Below are 19,028 nucleotides of genomic sequence, written 5' to 3'. Positions count from 1 at the left end.
CACGCCACCTTAATTCTAGAGGGAAAAAGATCGGACGGTGGTGTGAATGCCCCTATCACAGAGCACGCTGTGTGCCCTGCCCTGGTGGAGAATGGTGGACACCTTGGTTTTCTAAAAGGAGAGTGAGCCTTAGTGGTTCCTAATGACAGATTATATCTTGCAGGGGAAAGAGGGAGGGAGCCCAGAGGTGGTTCAGCTCGTGGGAGTGAGAGTGCTCGGAAGAATCCAGGAAGAAGCCAGACTACTAAGCCATTTTAGTAAGAAAATGAAGTCACGAAATACCACAACTGCCTGTCATGAGCCGGAATAACTCCAAGAATGAAAAAATCTGCTTGTTTATTTCCTTTCCTTTCCCGTGAAACATATGCACATGACACGACAGGCATTTCATTCTTCCCAGGAGTAAGTTACAAGTCTTCAACTCAATGGCTAGTTGAGTCATTTGGGAGAAGAAAAATAAACTGCGTGCTTTGTGAGCACATGAATTGGCCCAGTTGAAATAGTTTCTCAAGTCTTCCTAGCCCCAAAGTCTCCCCAAGTCTTGAAAATAGAACTTACCTTTTTCCAGAACAGTTTGCTCAGAGGCAGAGAGGTGGGTGCCCCCTTTTCCTTGGGGGCTTCCTTCACTGTTTCAGAGGATGTAGGATTCTTGGCCGTCCCTCTGGTCTCCTGGGATATAAAGTTAGCTTTGTCTGACTGGACGTCAGGTGATGGGACAGGTGGCTTTTCAGCACCCTGTAGAGTAAAAAAAGAAGTAAAAATTAAAGTGATGTCAGGATTCCAAAAGCGAAAGGGTTCTTTTTTTATAAATACAGGCTGGGGTTATGCATGTTAGTTTTCTTTTTCACAATTTTCTGTACTTGCAAATATTCTATGTGAATGTGGATTTGTGTTAAAATTTTGGAAAAAGTCAAGTTATTTTCCTTTTGCAAAAAACGATACCATGTTCTTGTAAGTCAGTAGGGATCAAGGTGCTCGTAGGAGGCACTTTGCTGTTAGAATGTTGTTAGTTCATATCGAGTGCCCTTCAAGTGGTCTTGATCATGTTCCCACCAGTAAAAACATCTTGAAGAGGCACCTCCGATACATCCGCGTTCCTATTATAAACGTATATTATTTCACTAGTCCAGATTAGACATTAAAGGAGGTATAAGGGACATAAAGAAGGTATAGGCATAAGGGACATAATCTCCAACTTGCAGCTTTTAATAAAACTTAACTTTTAAGAAAAGGTACCTGTGCCAGGCACTGCTCTAAGGGATTGAATGTACTAACAATAGCTTTACGAGGAAGGAACTAATTACTATGTTCATTTTACAGTGAAGGAAATGTTGGTCCCAGGTTGTTAAAAAAAAAAAAAAAAACTTCCCTACGACTACACTAAAAAGGGGGCAGAGTTGACATCAAAATCCAGGGAGTCTGATACCCACACCCAAACTCTTACCAGCTCCCCTATAATACCTTGCCTCTAATGAACTAAGGTCTCCCCACTCCCTGTGCTATCGTATGCAGCCAGGGAGAAAATGTCTAAAAAAAAGCTTCATGGCCAGAAGGTGAGAATGACAAAAAAATTGAGAAACACATCTACACCCCTCAGTTTCATTGGGAAACTGATGGGTACTCCTCTTCTCTTTACATTGGGAAAGTACCCAGAGACCCTTGAAAAAAACATCGCAAGAGGATAACTCTATTACATATAGAATAATATAACTGTAGTATATTTGTGTAATTGTTTGTTGAATAGGCACCTCCCTGGCCAGACCATGAGCTCTGAGGGTAAGAGCCATTGCTTTGGTCAGCATTATATCCCTAGCTCCCATCAGGCCCAGTGTCTGGCATAAGATAGGCATTAAATAAATAGCTAAATAATTGTCTAGAAAGGACTGGAGAGCAACGCCTACACGGGATCCTGTTATGTTGTGTTTCTACCCACCTTGCCCCTCCTTACTGGGCTATGGGGTCATAGGCTACCAGAGGTCTTTTCTCCTTGCCCACCCATCTCCTCACTTCCCAACGAAGTGCCCCAGATGGTGTTCTGCCAGCATAAACTGAATTAATACTCTGTCTGCATTATGGAAGAGATTACAAAAACTCTGTGTTTTTTGGAGTCAATCTCCTGGATGGATTCAGATATGCCAAATACAGCAAACACTCTCAGTAATGAGAATATAAGATACCCTGTCCATTTGCATTTCAGATCAACAAAGAAAAATTCTGAGGCATCAGAACATAGGTCCCCGGGACATATTTATCTTTATACTAAAAAATTATTTGCTGTTTATCTGAAATTTGAATTTGGCGGAGTATCTGTAGGTTATCTGGCAACCCCACGTATGAAATTCTAACATTAGATTTGGAGATTGCATTTCAGATGACCTTACCTTCTTCCCTAATATGTCTTCACATCTGGGTGTGGGAGAGGAGAGGGGTTAGTAAGATATAAACATTACACTGAAGTGGAAAACAATGACCGTATGGCAGAGCTTATGAATTAAATGAGCCAGCTACTAAAATTTTAGCTGCCCTGCAGAGAGGGCGGACATCAGGAAAACCTGAGTGGGGAGAGGAGCATTCCTGGGCATGGCAAAAAAAGTCCTAAAACAATGCCTTGCTTTGTGTGCATGTTGTCATGTTCAATGTTAGAAGAACATGTGAAAAAGTTTGATTCCGAAGCATAGCATGTGATGAAGCCAAGAGAAAAAGATCCTGATTCAGCAAAGCAAAGCTGACACTCTTATTATTTATAACAATAAGCTTATTTCACTTTTTAACTCCTGGCCTCCCTACTTTTTTAAACCAAGAAAAAAAAATTTTAAGAAAATTCTTCTTATAGAAAGAAAAATTGAGATACAGAGAAATGAGTCTAGGAGTTGATCACGACTGGTAACCACTGCATTTTTTTTTTAATAGCAAAACCAGAAGACGATGTTTAATCCTTGAATTTGCTTGGATTTCCTCTTTTCTGTCCTGGGTTCCAATGAAATTGAGGGTGAGTGGCACAGCTCCTATAATCATGCCACAATCTGGCTGGTTGGTCTTAATGGCCCTATTTCTCTCTCTGTTTGGATGACAAACGAAGAAAAAGGAGATAAAAGCCAGTAAGTTCTACCAAACTCCTGCAAAAATGAGAATTGAGAACATTTGAGAGTTATCTCCTTTACTTTTACACAAAAAATAGACTGAACGTAACTCAAGGCAAAATCTTACAGTCCTTGTGTTGGCATTACAGAATCCCAGGGAGGGGCACCTCTTCTTGCCAATATTTCCCGAATCCTATCTTTGCCCGAAATGCAAGGCAGTGGCAGGATGTGAGACCAATGATCGGGGGAGAAACCTTAGGAATACTGAACTTGGGTGGTCCCCTTTGTGTGGAGGGAAGAGATTCTGGAGACATGAAACTTTGCTGTGCATGAAATGAATTTCCTAATGAAATGCAGACATGAGGGGAAAAGTCATACGTTTTGTAAACTTTCAGGGCCCCCTCCTCACAGAAGCTCCGGGTGGGAATTCAGCTGGATTGCTTTGCGTAAGGTCTATGACACATTTCGCTAGCAATTACCAAATTGTCTCTCACATAGAGTAGCACCACTTTTTAATATCCCCCCTCCCCCCCCCCTGTAATTTCTATCACTCCACCCTCTCTGTCTTTACAAAACAAAATAAGCCTGTACGGAAATTAAAGCGTGGCTTTATAACACAGTTTGCTTATGCAAAAACAGATGCAGCCAGGAGATCTTTCTATGGAGCCTTTCTTTGCATACACCGTCCTGGGACTCTAACATCCAGCTGGGGAAGTTTTTTTAACAAGTTCATTCAACCTAGTGGAGAATGGTTGATGTTTTAAACACATGTCCAACGAATGGATAAAGAAGATGTGGTTTATATATACAATGGAATACTACTTGGCAATGAGAAAGAATGAGATCCCGCCATTGGCAGCAACGTGGATGGGACTGGAGGGTATTATGCTGAGTGAAATGAGTCAGGCAGAGAAAGACAGAGACCATATGTTTTCACTCCTGTGTGGATCTTGAGAAACATAACAGAAGACCATGGGGAGGGGAAGGGGGGGGAAAGAAGTTACAGAGAGGGAGGGAGGCAAACCATAAGAGACTCTTGAGGACTGAGAACAAACTAAGGGTAGATGGGGGGTGGGAGAGAGGGGAAAGTGGGTGATGGGCAGGGAGGAGGGCACTTGTTGGGATGAGCACTGGGTGTTGTATGGAGACCAATTGGACAGTAAATTATATTTAAAAAAATAAAATAAAATAGATAGATAGATAGATAAATAAATAAATAAATAAATAAAATAAACAATGCCCAAGCATGCTGGCCCAATTCAGGGATCTTAACTGATGGTTTCAGACGAACACTGGTCTCTTCCTAGAAATTGAGAGTGAAATCTTCACAACTAACTTCTATGTTGTCCTCACTTTCCAAGGACATGGAGATAGAAATTGCTCTGCCTTCATTCACTGTTTCGTTCTGTCTGGGCTTTTATTTGGGCTCAGGATGAGCTTGGTTAATACTGAAAATGGAGGGAACAGGCCACAGAAAGACAACGTTATTTTCTTGAGGTTAGAAGAGTATTTCCCAAAGCGTAGGAAGCATACCATTGGTGGCATCACAGGTAATTTTAGATTGTGCAGACATGTAACGCTTAATAACATGAAAATGGCAAAAATACTTTTCTTTTTTCAACTCGCATTTAATCTTCCTGAGAACATTCGGGGAAAAGCTCGGTCTGGTGCCGGTATATCTTTAACATTTTTCTATTGCTGGCAAATTGCATTTTATTTTTTTTTCAACGTTTTTTTTTTTTTTTTAATTTATTTTTGGGACAGAGAGAGACAGAGCATGAACGGGGGAGGGGCAGAGAGAGAGGGAGACACAGACTCGGAAACAGGCTCCAGGCTCCGAGCCATCAGCCCAGAGCCTGATGCGGGGCTCGAACTCACGGACCGCGAGATCGTGACCTGGCTGAAGTCGGACGCTTAACCGACTGCGCCACCCAGGCGCCCTGCAAATTGCATTTTAATGGAGCTAGAAAGGCATTGGATTCGGAGCTTAACACAAACAAGGTAGCTAGAAGGTCATTATTTTTTAATTAGCCATATTAATGGTTAACTCTTTGTGAAAAATGACTCCAGTTTTCCATGTATGATGTAATAAAAGTTTTCTTTAAAGATACCTTTAAATAGGAATTGAGTCCATTTTAATAAAAAAGATCAACTGAACCGTGCTAAATCTGACAAAAATGATTACGATGGTTTGCATACTTCCGACGTTTGGGAAACACGGAGTTAGAAGGATCATTCCAGAACCCTGGTCCACACTAGGAAGAAACGAGCCAGATGTTTATTTATAACTATGGAGATTTAAAATAATCACTGAAATTTGATTCGCAAAATCTTTAATGCCCTCTAATGATCCCAATCATACAAGGCTGTCTTCCCTGAAGCAGGGCTGAGGGGACATAGGACATGGGACAGCCACCTGTACCATGTGGTAAAGACCAGGGTTCTTTTTTTTTTTTTTCTTTGTCATTTAACAAGATACAGACCTTATGCCTAAAGAATTTCCTAAAGGCGAATCCTAGCCTGGGGCTATGCAGGGGCTTTTTCTTGGTGGCTTTAGCTTGGATCTCACAGATCTTCTGCCCAGCTTGTCCATCACAGACACTTTCTGCTTTGGATGCCTTTTGGGCAACAGCGGTCACAGCTTAGAACTTTGTTTTTAGACAAAATCCATTTTTTTCCCATTGTTTTTAAGTGCATTGAAACGCTTTGACAATTAACTGCCGAGACAGCACCCCCCATCCCCAAACCACAACATTCACATCATGTGAATGACTCTCTTTTCTTAAACGCTCAGAGACAATGTGCTGCACAGTATATTCACAGTCCATTTCAAGCACACCTTAGTTTTCATCAGGGCGACCTACTTAAATGACCCAGATTAACACGACTTGCTAAAGACAAGGACCGGACATTTAAGCTCCGTCTATATGATATAAAATATTCAGATTTAAAGAAGATACACAGCCCCTACTTGACAGCACTAAGTATTTAAATGCTATTGTCACATGGGAAGGAAAAAAATACCTGAAGACACCCAATTTATTTTTGCATCCTGGAGTCAAGGCAAACACTGCCTTGAGTGGCTTCCTTTCTCCAGACGATCTTTTATTCAGTATTAGAAACCTCAGGGAAGCAGTATCATCCATAAAAATTTCAGCTGACTTCTAGACGAGCAGATCTCTCCGGCAAAAAAAGTGTCTACTGTGTGCCAGTCCACAGAGCCAGAGTGGGGGTGGGGTGGGGGGAGATTGGAACTGAAATAACCCAGCGACAACCATTCAGAATTGTTGACTCGAGTTACAAATGGCGGGGGATTTTGTGTGGGGCGTGTAGTGTGCTAAAAACCGTCTGGGCCAGATGGGAAGATGGACAAATGGTGTAGATGTTTCAAATGCAAGGATCCAAGAAGTTCAGTAGAAAGGATGTTAAAAAGGCAGGTTTGTGTAAAGGGATCTGTTTGTATCATAGACAACCTACATTCACCAAACTCTCTTTTGAGACTCAGTTCTACTAGCAGTGACCTTGACCTCTCTGGGCAGGGTAGTGAGATTTTATCAGCTATGTACGTGCAGTTGGGACCCATTCTGGGGTGGGAAGAGTCTTGTTGTATGAGCAGCGGAAGAGAATTAGTGCCATCAGGTCACTTGAGAAGCCACACAATTCGCCCACATACCCCACTGTTTTTAGCCTATTGTGCTGACTATGTGACTTTAAACAATGCAAGACACGGAATCAAAAGAGAAACATTTGGACGCAACTATTCATTGAACTTGACCCTAGCTGACTTGCAGCAAACGACTAATTTTAAAGGAAATGCATGTAGATGCCTCATATATATATATATATATATTTTTTTTCTAACATAAGAAGAACATTCTGGAAGGACCAATCAATACAATACAAATGTAATAGTGGTGGTTCAATACGTCCTGCAGCAATTATGGAAATCGTGATCACCTGCATTTGAATAGAATTCCGTGGTTTACCAGGCATTGTCATATTTTCATTCAATGCTGGGGGATGGGGGGGAGATGGAATTTTTGTTGTCCTGATTTGACAGACGTTGAAATTTGGATTCACATAGGTTAGGATCACATCATACAGCTACCACATAGCAGGACCGGAGCTCAAACGCAGGTCTTGAGATAAATTCCAGGATCCTTTTCACAACCTGGCCCCTTCGAAAATCGGTAACAGATGTTATTGGGCTGGCCACGCCATTTATTTGGTCCCAGTGTCTTTCAAAGCCGTTATCAAAAGGAGGACCCAAGACACTTATCTGTCACCAAGTTAAACTTTCCTCCCGATTCCCGTGAAAGTTAAACCATGTGTGCCATTAGGGATAATCAGTTCTGTCAAGTGTAAAGGAAAACATCTCTAGAAAGTAGTTGATCCAAACAAAATTTATTTTGAGGGGAATTGGTTGAATCTCTAGGAAGACAGGAAAAAACTCGGTCTCTCTAGGGCATTCTAACTCTAAACATTCCTTCCTTTGGCAAGAGTCCAATGGTGACTATTTCATTTCACCAAACAACTGCCTTTGTGGTGATTTATTCTTTTCAAGTTGCATGAAAGACACAGAATGTATTTTTTAGAAACCGGAAATATGGCAGCTTCCTTCCACTTCCAATTGAGTCTCATTTCTTCCTCATTTCCAGTGGCTACTCCATACTCTGTACCCTATTCCTATATTCCTTGGGTCTCTCTATACACAGCTAACAAGACTAACATGATATATGGTTACTGGTATTCGGTTCTTACTTTATATAAGAAACTGGTTATTGTGACATTATATATCCAGAGTTAGCATATATTTCAAGCTTTCCACTAAAATTTTCATTAAAATATCGTTGACATGAATGAAATGTTTTAAAGACAGTCTAACAGCACTTTTCAATTACTAAATATATAGGTAAGTATACACGTGCCTACACACACATGCACACACGCAAAACTCAGGACGCGAAACAGCAGACACAAACCCAAACCCAACTCTACACACAAACCCAAGCACGAACACCCTTCAAACTACCTACCGTATCTTCCAGATCTTTTTTTGTTTCAGCTTTGTTAGGTGAAACCTTAAAATGTAAGAAAACCAAATATTAAAACTCATAGCTAGCTCATTAGGTAAGGTGATTTGATTTCATAGATACATTTTTTTTTTGTCTTTGTTTTTTTTTTTTTCTGGGGGGTGGTGGTAAAATTCACTCTGCTGGTAAAGAATGTAATGAGAAGTCCTTTCCAGTAGAAAGGAGTTCTACCAAGTTCAGTAGAAAACCACGGACTTCTGGATAATTTCTAGGTATAGAAAAGCTAAAATACATTAATATTTTATAACGAAATGTATCAGATCTTACACATTCACTAAGGGCTTGGCCACATTCAAAACTGCCTCCTGGAAGGCCACGGATTTTCCATGAATTCTACCACCAATCCAAAGAAATGCACAACCCTTTGGTGTTTGTGGCACGTTCTGTTGACTTGTTTTACCTTTTGAAGTTAGTCTCGGACTTTGGAAATAACTCGAACACACCTGCAGCTGTCTGATCATTCATTCATTCATTCATTCAGCCCTCTTTTGCATGTCTGACATGTGACTGTCTGTGGCTTCCTTGAGGAATCAGAGATAAGCAAACAATACAAGACACGGGTCCTTGCCTCTATGCAGTTAAAGTAGATTTAGAGGTAACAAGATAGGGAATTATTTCTATAGTTTTATCTGCCATTTGGGCGGCAAAACTACGTTGATAGGTCCACAACTCAAGGAGCTATTTTCCAACTATGTTTATGATCAGTGACCATAAGACTTGAAACTACTGTAGAGTTCCATGACAACACAGCTCATGTCACACAGTTTGGGCCCCCAACGTTCATATCGTGGTCCTCAGCTCTGATGTGACATGATCCCCTTGCAAGGCACCTCTTGTCCCCATTCTCCAGTGTTCCAGCTGCACCATCATGGTACCCCATTCAATACAATGACATCCACGTACGTGTTATTCTTAGAATTAACCAAACTTTTGAGCAATGGGATTGAGGAAAGAGGGGGAGGAAAACACTTACCAGAGTTTTAAAGAAGCTCATGATGGAATTACGATTCTCTGTTGTATCTGTTGCCTGGGGGTCCTCCTTTGCAACGTCCAGTTCCTCTGGGTTCCCAGGGGCAGAGCACCTCACAGTCGGGATCTCTTGTCCTTCCTTCCCCTTGCTGTCAACTATGTCCTAGGTGTCAAACAGAGTCGTCACAGTTTCCACTTGTTGAATGTGGACTCTCACAGCAATATTTTCACTTCACACCCCTCTCTCCCTTACCCCCTAATTCCAGCCATACTTCTTCTGCCCACGGGGATGCAGAACAATCAGGAGCTTATGAGAATCACTCTTCCTTCCCCTCCTCTGCTTTCTAACATATTCAGCATTTGCAGTCAGTTGGAGGGACATTGTTTGGAGCCAGAGGGGAACAAACACAGCAGGGCACGTTGCATCCCCGAACAAAACCTCTTTTCTCCCAATTCTACAAAGAGGCTGTGTATGATGCCAATATTTCCCAACTCCGTGGTCACCTAGTCTAACGATCCGTACGTTAGCCCCAGAGACGCCTCCATTTGACTTCCCACAATCTCCACAGTAAGAATCATATCAGCTTTTTAAAAGTACCGTTGTTTTATTTTTTTATTTTTTTAAAGTTTATTTATTTTGAAAGAGAGAGAGATTGAGCGGGAGAGGGTCAGAGAGAGAGAGAGAAGGAGAGAGGGAGAGAGAATCCCAAGCAGGCCTTGCACATTCAGCACGGAGCCCAATGTGGGGATCGAACTCACGAACCATGAGATCGTGACCTGAGCTGAAATCAAGAGTTGGATGTTCATCCGACTGAACCACCCAGAGGCCCTTACCCCTGTCCTCCTTTCCCCATCTCTACAGCCGTGACCCTAGCCTAAGTCAGGTTACTTCAAACCCATTCATTCTTCAGGCTTGATCTCGAGTTTCCCTCCCCCTCCCCCCACCACTGACATCTCTCTGGGTCTTGCCGGCCACGACATCTGTTTCCTTCTCTGAGTTTCTGTGCCCCGTTCTCCTCTGCACTCACTTTGGACGCAGGTTATGTACGTAAGATTAGCCTAATGCCAGAGGCCGGGCCAGAGTAGCCTGCATTAAAAATGGGGCTTTTGTGGGACGGCTATAAAAATACAAAAATACATTTTGATGAATATTTTAAAAGGTAATAATAACACACGTATCCTGCAAGGTTTGGCTCAGCCCCGGCACTCTTTCTAAATGGAGAGGTGCTTCTCGTGAAATGTCTCATAAAGAACTAGAACTTTGTAAAACTGAAAGCAGATAAAAGCTGTGGCCTTGACAAGCTTGTTGGGTTTTCTAGTTAATTCCAGGCAGAAACTGTTTTGCTTTGGAAGAGAGGCTCTTTTGAAAAAAAAAAAACAGGTTTAACGTGAGTTGGATTTTTTTTATTCTAAGGTATAATGTAGTGATAGCAACATTATTTATTCACTTGTTAGGAAGGATGGTTGAAAATGTTGTTTATAGCAGATGAGTGGTAAGATACCTACAGGTACGGGGATTTCATGTTAGGTGCTACGCACGCGCACACAGAAAGTTATTGTTTTGGTGTGCTTTAAAAAAATGTTATTCCTGGCACCAGACCTTTGGTACTGTGGATATTTTTGCTTAGGTGAAGCTGAGTGAAAAGAGATTAAAAAAAAAAAAAAGTTAGTTAACATGCAGTATAGTCTTGGTTTCAGGAGTAGAATCCAGTCACTTACAAACAACACCCAGTGCTCATCCCGACAAGCACCCTCCTTAATGCCCATCCCGCATTTAGCCCACCCCCCACCTCCCCTCCAGCAATCCCCAGTTTGTTCTCTGTATTTGAGAGTCTCTGATGGTCTTCCTCCCTCACTGTTTTTATCTTATTTTTCCTTCCCTTCTGTTATGTGCATCCGCTGTGTTTCTTAAATTCCACAGACGAGCGAAATCATATGGTATTTGTCTTTCTGTGACTAATTTCGTTTAGTGTAATACCCTCTAGCTCCATCCACGTCGTTGCAAATGGCAAGATTTCATTCTTTTTGATTGCCGATTAATACTCCATTGTACATATATACCACATCTTCTTTATCCATTCATAGTTCCTCTCGAAATAACACCAGCATTCTTCACAGAGCTAGAACAAACAATCCTAAAATTTGTATGAGCTGGAAAAGACCCCAAATAACCAAAGTCATGTTGACAAAGAAAACCAAAGCTGGTGGCATCACGATTCTGGGCTTCAAGCTGTATTACAAAGCTGTAATCATCAAGACAGGACGGTACTGGCACAAAACCACACACATAGATCAATGGAACAGGATAGAGAACCCAGAAATGGACCCACAAATACACGACCAACTAATCTTCGGCAAGGCAGGAAAGAGTATCCAATGGGAAAAAAGATGGTCTGTTCAGCAAAGCGTGCTGGGAAAACTGGACAGCGACGTGCAGAAGAATAAAGAGAAAATTTTAAATAAAACTTGAAACAAAGAATATTATACCAATAATCCAACAGGTGTTTTGGGCGATGAGCCATTTTGAAAGTGGTACAAGGAATAAATCTAATTGAGAGGTGTCCCACTGGGTCTGACTTACGGTGTTGCCTAGGACAGAGTTATCTCCGTTCAGTCATGTGCTACGTGGGGGAACTTGGACTGTGCCCAAGCTTCAGAGAGACCACGGAGGGTTAGCATGGGCTCTGGAGCTGGCAGTCCAGACACTCCCCGCTCCACCAGATCTATAGTTGCCTAAACCAGAAAAAATGAGCACAGTCAAGAAAGGACAATGGCACCAGCAAGGCAAAAAGACCAGAGCCCTTTTCTCTCAGTCCTTCCTCCCTGAACTCACACACCTGAGGACAGAGAAGTAAGAGAGAAAATCCTATTCCTTCCAGATTACAAGTCCAAGGTGGCATCAGAGCTTGGCTCCAGAAAAGAAAATGGATATGAGATTAGAGTTCCCGAATGGGACTGGACTTCTGAATCACTGCAAGGTTTGGGATTTATGACAGCATAAGAGTTAGGAAGGAAACTATTTATCGAACGTCTACCGGGTGCCCCAAATGGACACATTCGCTGGGAATACAGCCGTGAGGGAGACACACACAGCCGTGTTCTCAGACAGCTGACATTCCAGCAGGGAGGCAAAGCAAAACCCAACAAAAATACAGAGGGACCAATAAGTGAACTTCATGACTCAGGAAGTGAAGACTGCAAGAGAAAACATGAAGAAGATGAAAGAACAGAGGGTGAATTAGTCACTGGGTGAAATCCTCCAAGAAGGTTATGTGTGGGGGTGGGGGAGGCGTCTATTCTGCCGGGGGTGGGGGGTGCTGACCTCCAGGTTAGGTCAGCTGCTCTGAGCCCCTCTGGCCCCACAGCCCATGGGCTCCCAATGATCCTCACAGTGAGTGAAAGAGTCTGCATCTAGAAGGGTCTGCCAGCTCCCAGATGGGCTCTTCCTGCAGGGAGGAAGAGGCGATGATTCTTCTCCAGGGCTAGACACACAGGGAACACTTACTGAACTCCCTGGAAATAAAAGGGAACACAGTGAAGTCAATGAAGGGGAAACGGGTTGGTAGAAGGTCAAGTGGTGCTCATGGGTCGAGGTGGTCATCAGGGAAAGCCCGCCATGATGGCTACCCTCTGAGGAAGGCAGCAGATAGCCATTTGTACCTCCTTGCCCAGGACAGAGCAGTCTGAATGGAGGAGACACGGCTCAACAGAACTCCAGGGACGGACTCCAGGAGTCCTCCAGCTTTGTCCTCGGCCCCATGGCGTCTTCTCCAGACGTCTCTGAAGATGCTTCCCTCCGCCTCCCTGATTTCCCCGGGGGCAGCAGTGTCTCAAGTCTTGGACAGCAGCTGAGAGATGAGACCCCGTAGACCCTCCTGCTCAGTGCGAGGAGATGGTTTGTCTGCCAGGGGCTCTTCCCCAGTGACAGCTTTATGGCCTTTCAAATTGAAATCCTCGGCTTGAACTTGAGCCCTTCTCTTGAAATAATTGTTTCTTCTTAGCCTGGCTTTTAAAACAAACATAACTCTGCTTCCAGAAAGATGGAGAATACGAATGTTTCCTTATCCTCCCAGTAAGCAAAATGGAAAACCCAATCCCTGCTTTCTCTCTGCCAGGTGGACAGGGGCAGGTAGACCAGCTACAGACTGGAGGAACCATATGGTGGGGAGTTCCTGGGATTTCTTTTTGCCTCATAGATTCTAGACCTGGAAATAGAGCCAGCAACCTGGAAATACCAGCAGTCACTGACCCCACCCCACCCCCCTCCAAAAAAAACCAAAAAACAAAAAAGAAAAATGCTTACAAGGAGGCAGAAAAACTAGATCGCACACACATTGCTTGCTGGTGGGCACATAAAATGATACAGCCTGTCTGGAAAAGGGTTTAGCAGTTTCTTACTCAATGCACAGCTACAATACAACCTAACAACTGTACTCCTGGGTTTTTTCTCACCAGTAAAATAAAGGCATATATTCACAAAAAATATATGAAGACATATACTCACACTTGCCTCCACAGGAAAGTTTATAGCAACTTAGTTTGGAATAGCCCCAAACTGGAAACAACCAGATGTGTTTCAATGAATGAACCGTTAAAGACAATGTGGTCTATCTGTAGCATGGAAGGGTATTCAGCAATAAAAAAGGAAGGAGAGGAACAGTATCAATTAATAGCCTCCGTGACCTTGATGAGTCTTCAGAGGATCCTGCCTGTCCCAAGAGTACACATACCATTCTAGAAATGACCTAACTATAGAAAGAGAGAGCAGATGAGTGGTTGCCAGAAGTTAACGGAAGGGTGGATACGGTAGGGAAGGGGATGAGCCTATAAAAGGGCAACATGATGTGTCCTTGTCTTGGTGGGAATGTTCTCCATGGGATTGTATCAATGCCAATATCCTGGTTGTGTTATTGTATCATAGTTTCACAAGATGTTACCACTGAGGGACCCTGGATGAAGGGATTTCTTTGTATTACTTCTTACAACTACATATGAATCTATAATTTCAAGATAAAAAAAATTTAAGTATATTGTTTTAATGTTTATTTATTTTTGAGAGAGAGAGAGACAGAGAGTGTGTGTGTGTGTGTGTGTGTGTGTGTGTGTGCATGAGAGGGGGAGGGGCAGAGAGAGACAGACACACAGACACACAGAATCCAAGGGAGGCTCCAGTCTCTGAGTTGTCAGCACAGAGCCTGACGCGGGGCTCGAACTCACGAACTGTGAGATCATGACCTGAGCCAAAGTCAGATGCTTAACCAACTGAGCCACCCAGGCGCTCCAAGATTTAAAAATTTTAAAAAAGCATTGTAGGGTAGTTCTGGAAGAGTAAGAATGAAGAACCAATAAACAGTCCAACAATTCTGGAATAGATCGATAAATTAGCATGTGGCATTAACATGTGAGATTAACCTCTAAGCTACATTAGCCTACATTTCTACATGTAGGAATTAACATACGTTCCATGTGATGGAATATTTTGTAGCCATGAATTCTTTGAGGAACGTATAATGAGGAAAAGAAATGCCTATGGAAATAATAAAAATGACCAAGCTTTATGTGTCCAGCCCTAAGAAACTAGTTTAAAAGGCCCCATTTAGTTCTTACGATTTCATGAAGTATGTACTATACACATTTTTTTTTACTGATGAAAAAATTGATGCATGACAACAATAAATAACTTGTGTATGGTCATAGAGTAGAGCTGGAGTTTGACTCCGAGCCCAAATTATTCCAGAAGCAAAAAACGTGTAGGCTCTCTTCTACATTGCCTTAAACAACTCCCTTTCTTCCGGTGTTTACTTAAATATCTTTCTACCAAGGGTTTTCCTATTTTAGTTTCTCTCGTCTATTTCTTTTCCTTGCTATGCAACACGACTTACCCAAAGATATGTGAGAATTTGGCATATGATAAAAATGACACCTCAGACCTCTTTGAAGTGAAGGATTGTTCAATAAAAGAGAGAGGGACAACGAGGTGGTCATCTGAAAACAAATTAACACGGTGTCCTAACTCAATCCTATACCAGGACAAAATCCAAATGGATAAAAACACTAGAAGAAAACACCAAAAAAAGTATATATTTTATAATTTTGCGTTGAGAAGGCTTTTGTAACTATGACTCAAAATCCAGAAGCCATAAAAGGAAAGATAGAGATTTAAAAAAAAAAATCCAAATGTTTGAAAACATTCCATTGGGAGGCTGGTTTGGGAAGCAGGCACTGTTGTAAGTGATGATTGGAATATAAATTAATTCTGTCCTGATTGAGGGCAATTTGGCATTATCTATCAATATGTTTTTTAATTTTTTTAAATTTTTATTCATTTTTGAGAGATAGAGCGTGAGTCGGGGAAGGGCAGAGAGAGAGGGAGACACAGAATCCGAAGCCGGCTCCAGGCTCTGAGCTGTCAGCACAGAGCCCAACTTGGGGCTCAAGCCCACGAGCCATGAGAGCATGACCTGAGCCGAAGTCGGACGTTCAACCGGCTGAGTCACTCAGGAGCCCCTACCAATAATTTTCAAAAGAACGGACTCTTTTCTCTAGCAATTCCACTTCTAAGAGTTGACTCTAAAAGTCAGTTCACACACGTGTGAATACACAGAGGCATGAGGCCGTTCACGGCAGTGAGGCAATTAGCCAATGTTCGGAAACCAGCCCAACGTCATTCCCAGCGTCCTGGTGAAATAGATCATCGCACATCCACACAGTGGATTACTACACAAGTGTTAGAAATGGGGAGGGTGTACAGATATTGATACAGTGTCGACTGGGAAAAAAAAAGCGTGGAATAGAACAGAGTGTGTATTATATTATTTTCTGTGTAAAGAAAAAGGAATAAGAATTTACGCTTGTATTTGCTTACGTACATCCAAAGAAACCCTGGAAGGATACATTCAAAAATGCACACAGCAGTTATCTACAGGAGTAGCACTGGGACACAAGCACACCGTCTTACAATTTCTTATTTTGAGCCGGGTATGACCTATAACAACCAAAATTAAAACGTAGACGACTAATACCAAATTAAAAAAAAAAAAAAAAAAACAAAACCCAAACACTCAGAGGGTGAAATTAAACACAGTTGGGAAGATGATGCCTCAAATATTGAGTTATTTGTGGAATGATCTGTGCTCCTAACTACGAATATGTCTTTGCTATTCTCATCAGGCCTCCAGATCATTCTCAGCACCAGACATTTTAGACCAAAGCACAAACGTTCCTCAGGAAATATCTGGAAACGTCTTTCATACAAACAGGTGTTCGTGCTGTCAGCTTGTTTTTCATCCGTGTGGAAGAAGCCTAGGTTCCCCCCTTGCTGTTGCCTTCAAAGGGCAAACAGACAGGAACACTAGTTAAGTGATCACAATTTGTCATGTTGAAAAATAATGCCGCCTTATCATAATTTGATTGTCTATAATAAAACCCATATGGAACTTCTGGCACCTTCCTTCAACTGTAAATTGTCAGCTGGATTTCAGCCTCTTTAAGCAAAGCCTACATCGTCAAAGTGAAAACATAAGGCAGAGGGGTCAAGGCCATAAAAGCCTTGTCTGGAGCTATTAGTGATAAATGTCTCCCTCTTCTAGCTTTACCTCTGACGGCGTGTCACTGGTTTCGGTTCGAATGCTGTACCTGGAATCGGCACTTAGCGTACAGTTTAACACAGGAAAATTTGTCTGGAAAACACCGAATGGTACAGAAACCCATTACTCCATTCCTTTCCATCTGTTAGAAATTTGAGCCACATGCTGCCTAGGATAAAAGGGAAAGGTCTCTTTCCTCTCCCACTTGGATGCCCCGACAGCACAAAGGGCATCGTGTGCCAGGCAGCAATGGTCTCCAGACCGTCTTCTTCTGAGAGCCCCGTCACCTGCATGGAGCCATTGTCAGACGGAGGGAGAAAAATGGAATGTGGTTAATTCTTGAAGGTAGAATTTATCTTGCCTTTTGCCTAAAAGGGAAAGCGAATGAATCAACAAGCAGGAAGGAACTGCAAAACCGAAGTCTACGGAAAACGTTTCCGTGGAACTTCAAATTTTCCTAAGCCAATCGGGGTACATATATATTACATATGTTATATACGTCTATATTGCATATATTATATACGTCTATATCATATACATTTCCTTTGTGTTACTAGGAAGCTCCAAGCCACCTAAGGAGAGTTTATCATTGTAGCTAATTTTTATTTTTCCCACTATTCCTGCCCAAATTCACATCAGCTGGTAAAGAAATGCCTTCGCACCATTTGAGCTTTGGCAAAAATAGGGAAAGAACACAGCGCCTAAGGAATGCTAATCATGGAAGGGCTTCAAAGACTGCCCATCCGATACCGCAAAATTCCTCTTGCTCATCCCCTACTGGAGGTTACTACGCACTCGTTGTAAGCGGATTTAATAAGTGGGGGTTATTTCTGAACAAGGAATTGGCACACTAGCTCTGAATTGCATAGTTCCGGAATTACCGTGAAGAAAAAATAACCTAGTGGAAACTGTCACTACCAGCAGCCTTTCTCCCGGTTGTGGTGCAACCAGGGGGTGGGGGCCTCAAGCCTCACAGCGCACCCTAGTGGAGGGATCGGGAAATTTCCTAGACTGTGGTCCTGTATAACCTTACCAGGCAGTGCATGTAGATGAGAGGAGTAAAAATGTAAAGTGCACCCATCATCCCGTTACTGAAAGCGACAGACTGCTACTCACAATGTGCAGTTTTTTTCATTCCACACCCCTCTTTGGGTTCCGGAAGGACGAATATGTGTGGGCAGGCGGGCACACATGCTTTTTACCCTAAGGGGATCTTTTCCTATTTTGAAACCCGCTCTCCTCCTTTAACATTGCCCTTCACAGGTAGCCCATTCCATCTCTATGTCATGCCGGCCTTTGATGCCCAGTGCAAGGGTGTGCCATAATCAACAGAACAACGCTTTTACTGGATCGTTTCGACCTTCCCAACGCTGCCCTTATAGACGTTACTGGAATTAAAAAAAGAAAAAAGTCTTGTGGATAAAATTTTGCCCTTTTTCTCAATACATTCCGAGATGTCAAACTGCTCATTCCAAACGCACGCTGCTTTGAGACTTTAAAATTGTGTACTGTTAAAGTGCCGTGGTTGAAACAAGCTTCCTAATGATCCGGGGAGTTGATTAAGAAATTATCAAAGATGTAAGAGGGCAATATAAAATAATATAAAAGTATGGAAACGTGAAAGCTGTCTTTTCTTTGTCTTCTGGCATGTTTTCGAAGAGGAGAATTTAAGCTGCATGACACAGATCTAAAAACGTTCCACTTATCCACTTTCCAACCCCTTTTTTGGGAGAAGAGAGGCAATATTGTTCATTTTATCCGCTTACACTAATTGAATCGGGCTAGGCTGGACCAGCTATCCAGTGTGATGCTCTTTATTGTAAATCGTAAGATCACCACCTGCTTTAATACTCTGTAGACCTAACCTCAGGGTATTAAGAACTCATCTCGTATCTCGGCAGCAAAAGCCAAACACAGCACCTATACGTAGTACAGCCTCATTAATCCGTCGTGTTGACTGATGCAGAGATATTGTATTTATAAGATTAAATAAAGTGGTTGTGTATTGTGGTCAGAGACGGAGGGTGGAAAGAAATCTATCAAAGAAAGCAATTCACACCTGCTTGCTGTGAATAAGGGTTTTCCATTTTCTCTCTCAGAACTTCTCTGTACTTGAGGGGTAAGTGAATTTGTCAACTTGATTTCCAATGGCAAGTGAAATGTGGGTAGAGAATTAAGCAATGAAATGGTCTTTTCCTGCTTCTCCTTCTTTTCGTCCTCAGCAGTCATTGCTTTGGGGATATTCTTAAGGACGCACGACTCGGCATCTGCTTAAAGGCCACTGCGTATGATATAAAATG

At 42.3% G+C, this 19,028-nt stretch overlaps 1 protein-coding gene across 1 annotated transcript in view; it reads right to left on the bottom strand.

Annotated features, from left to right (window-relative positions):
- The window catches only part of BCAS1 (brain enriched myelin associated protein 1), an 85,737-nt gene that overhangs the window by 36,023 nt on the left and 30,686 nt on the right, over nt 1–19,028 (bottom strand). Inside the window, exons 4-6 of the mRNA XM_049650383.1 lie at nt 9,147–9,305; nt 8,117–8,161; nt 559–735 (exon numbers count right to left, since the gene is read on the bottom strand). Of these exons, the coding sequence (XP_049506340.1) occupies nt 559–735; nt 8,117–8,161; nt 9,147–9,305 (381 nt within the window). The remainder of the gene's footprint in view (nt 1–558; nt 736–8,116; nt 8,162–9,146; nt 9,306–19,028) is intronic.

Source organism: Panthera uncia (genome assembly GCF_023721935.1).
Source record: "Panthera uncia isolate 11264 chromosome A3 unlocalized genomic scaffold, Puncia_PCG_1.0 HiC_scaffold_11, whole genome shotgun sequence".
Classification (NCBI taxonomy): Eukaryota; Metazoa; Chordata; class Mammalia; order Carnivora; family Felidae; genus Panthera; species Panthera uncia.
Note: the sequence above shows the minus strand (reverse complement) of the source record. Positions and strands in the feature narration are given on the sequence as shown.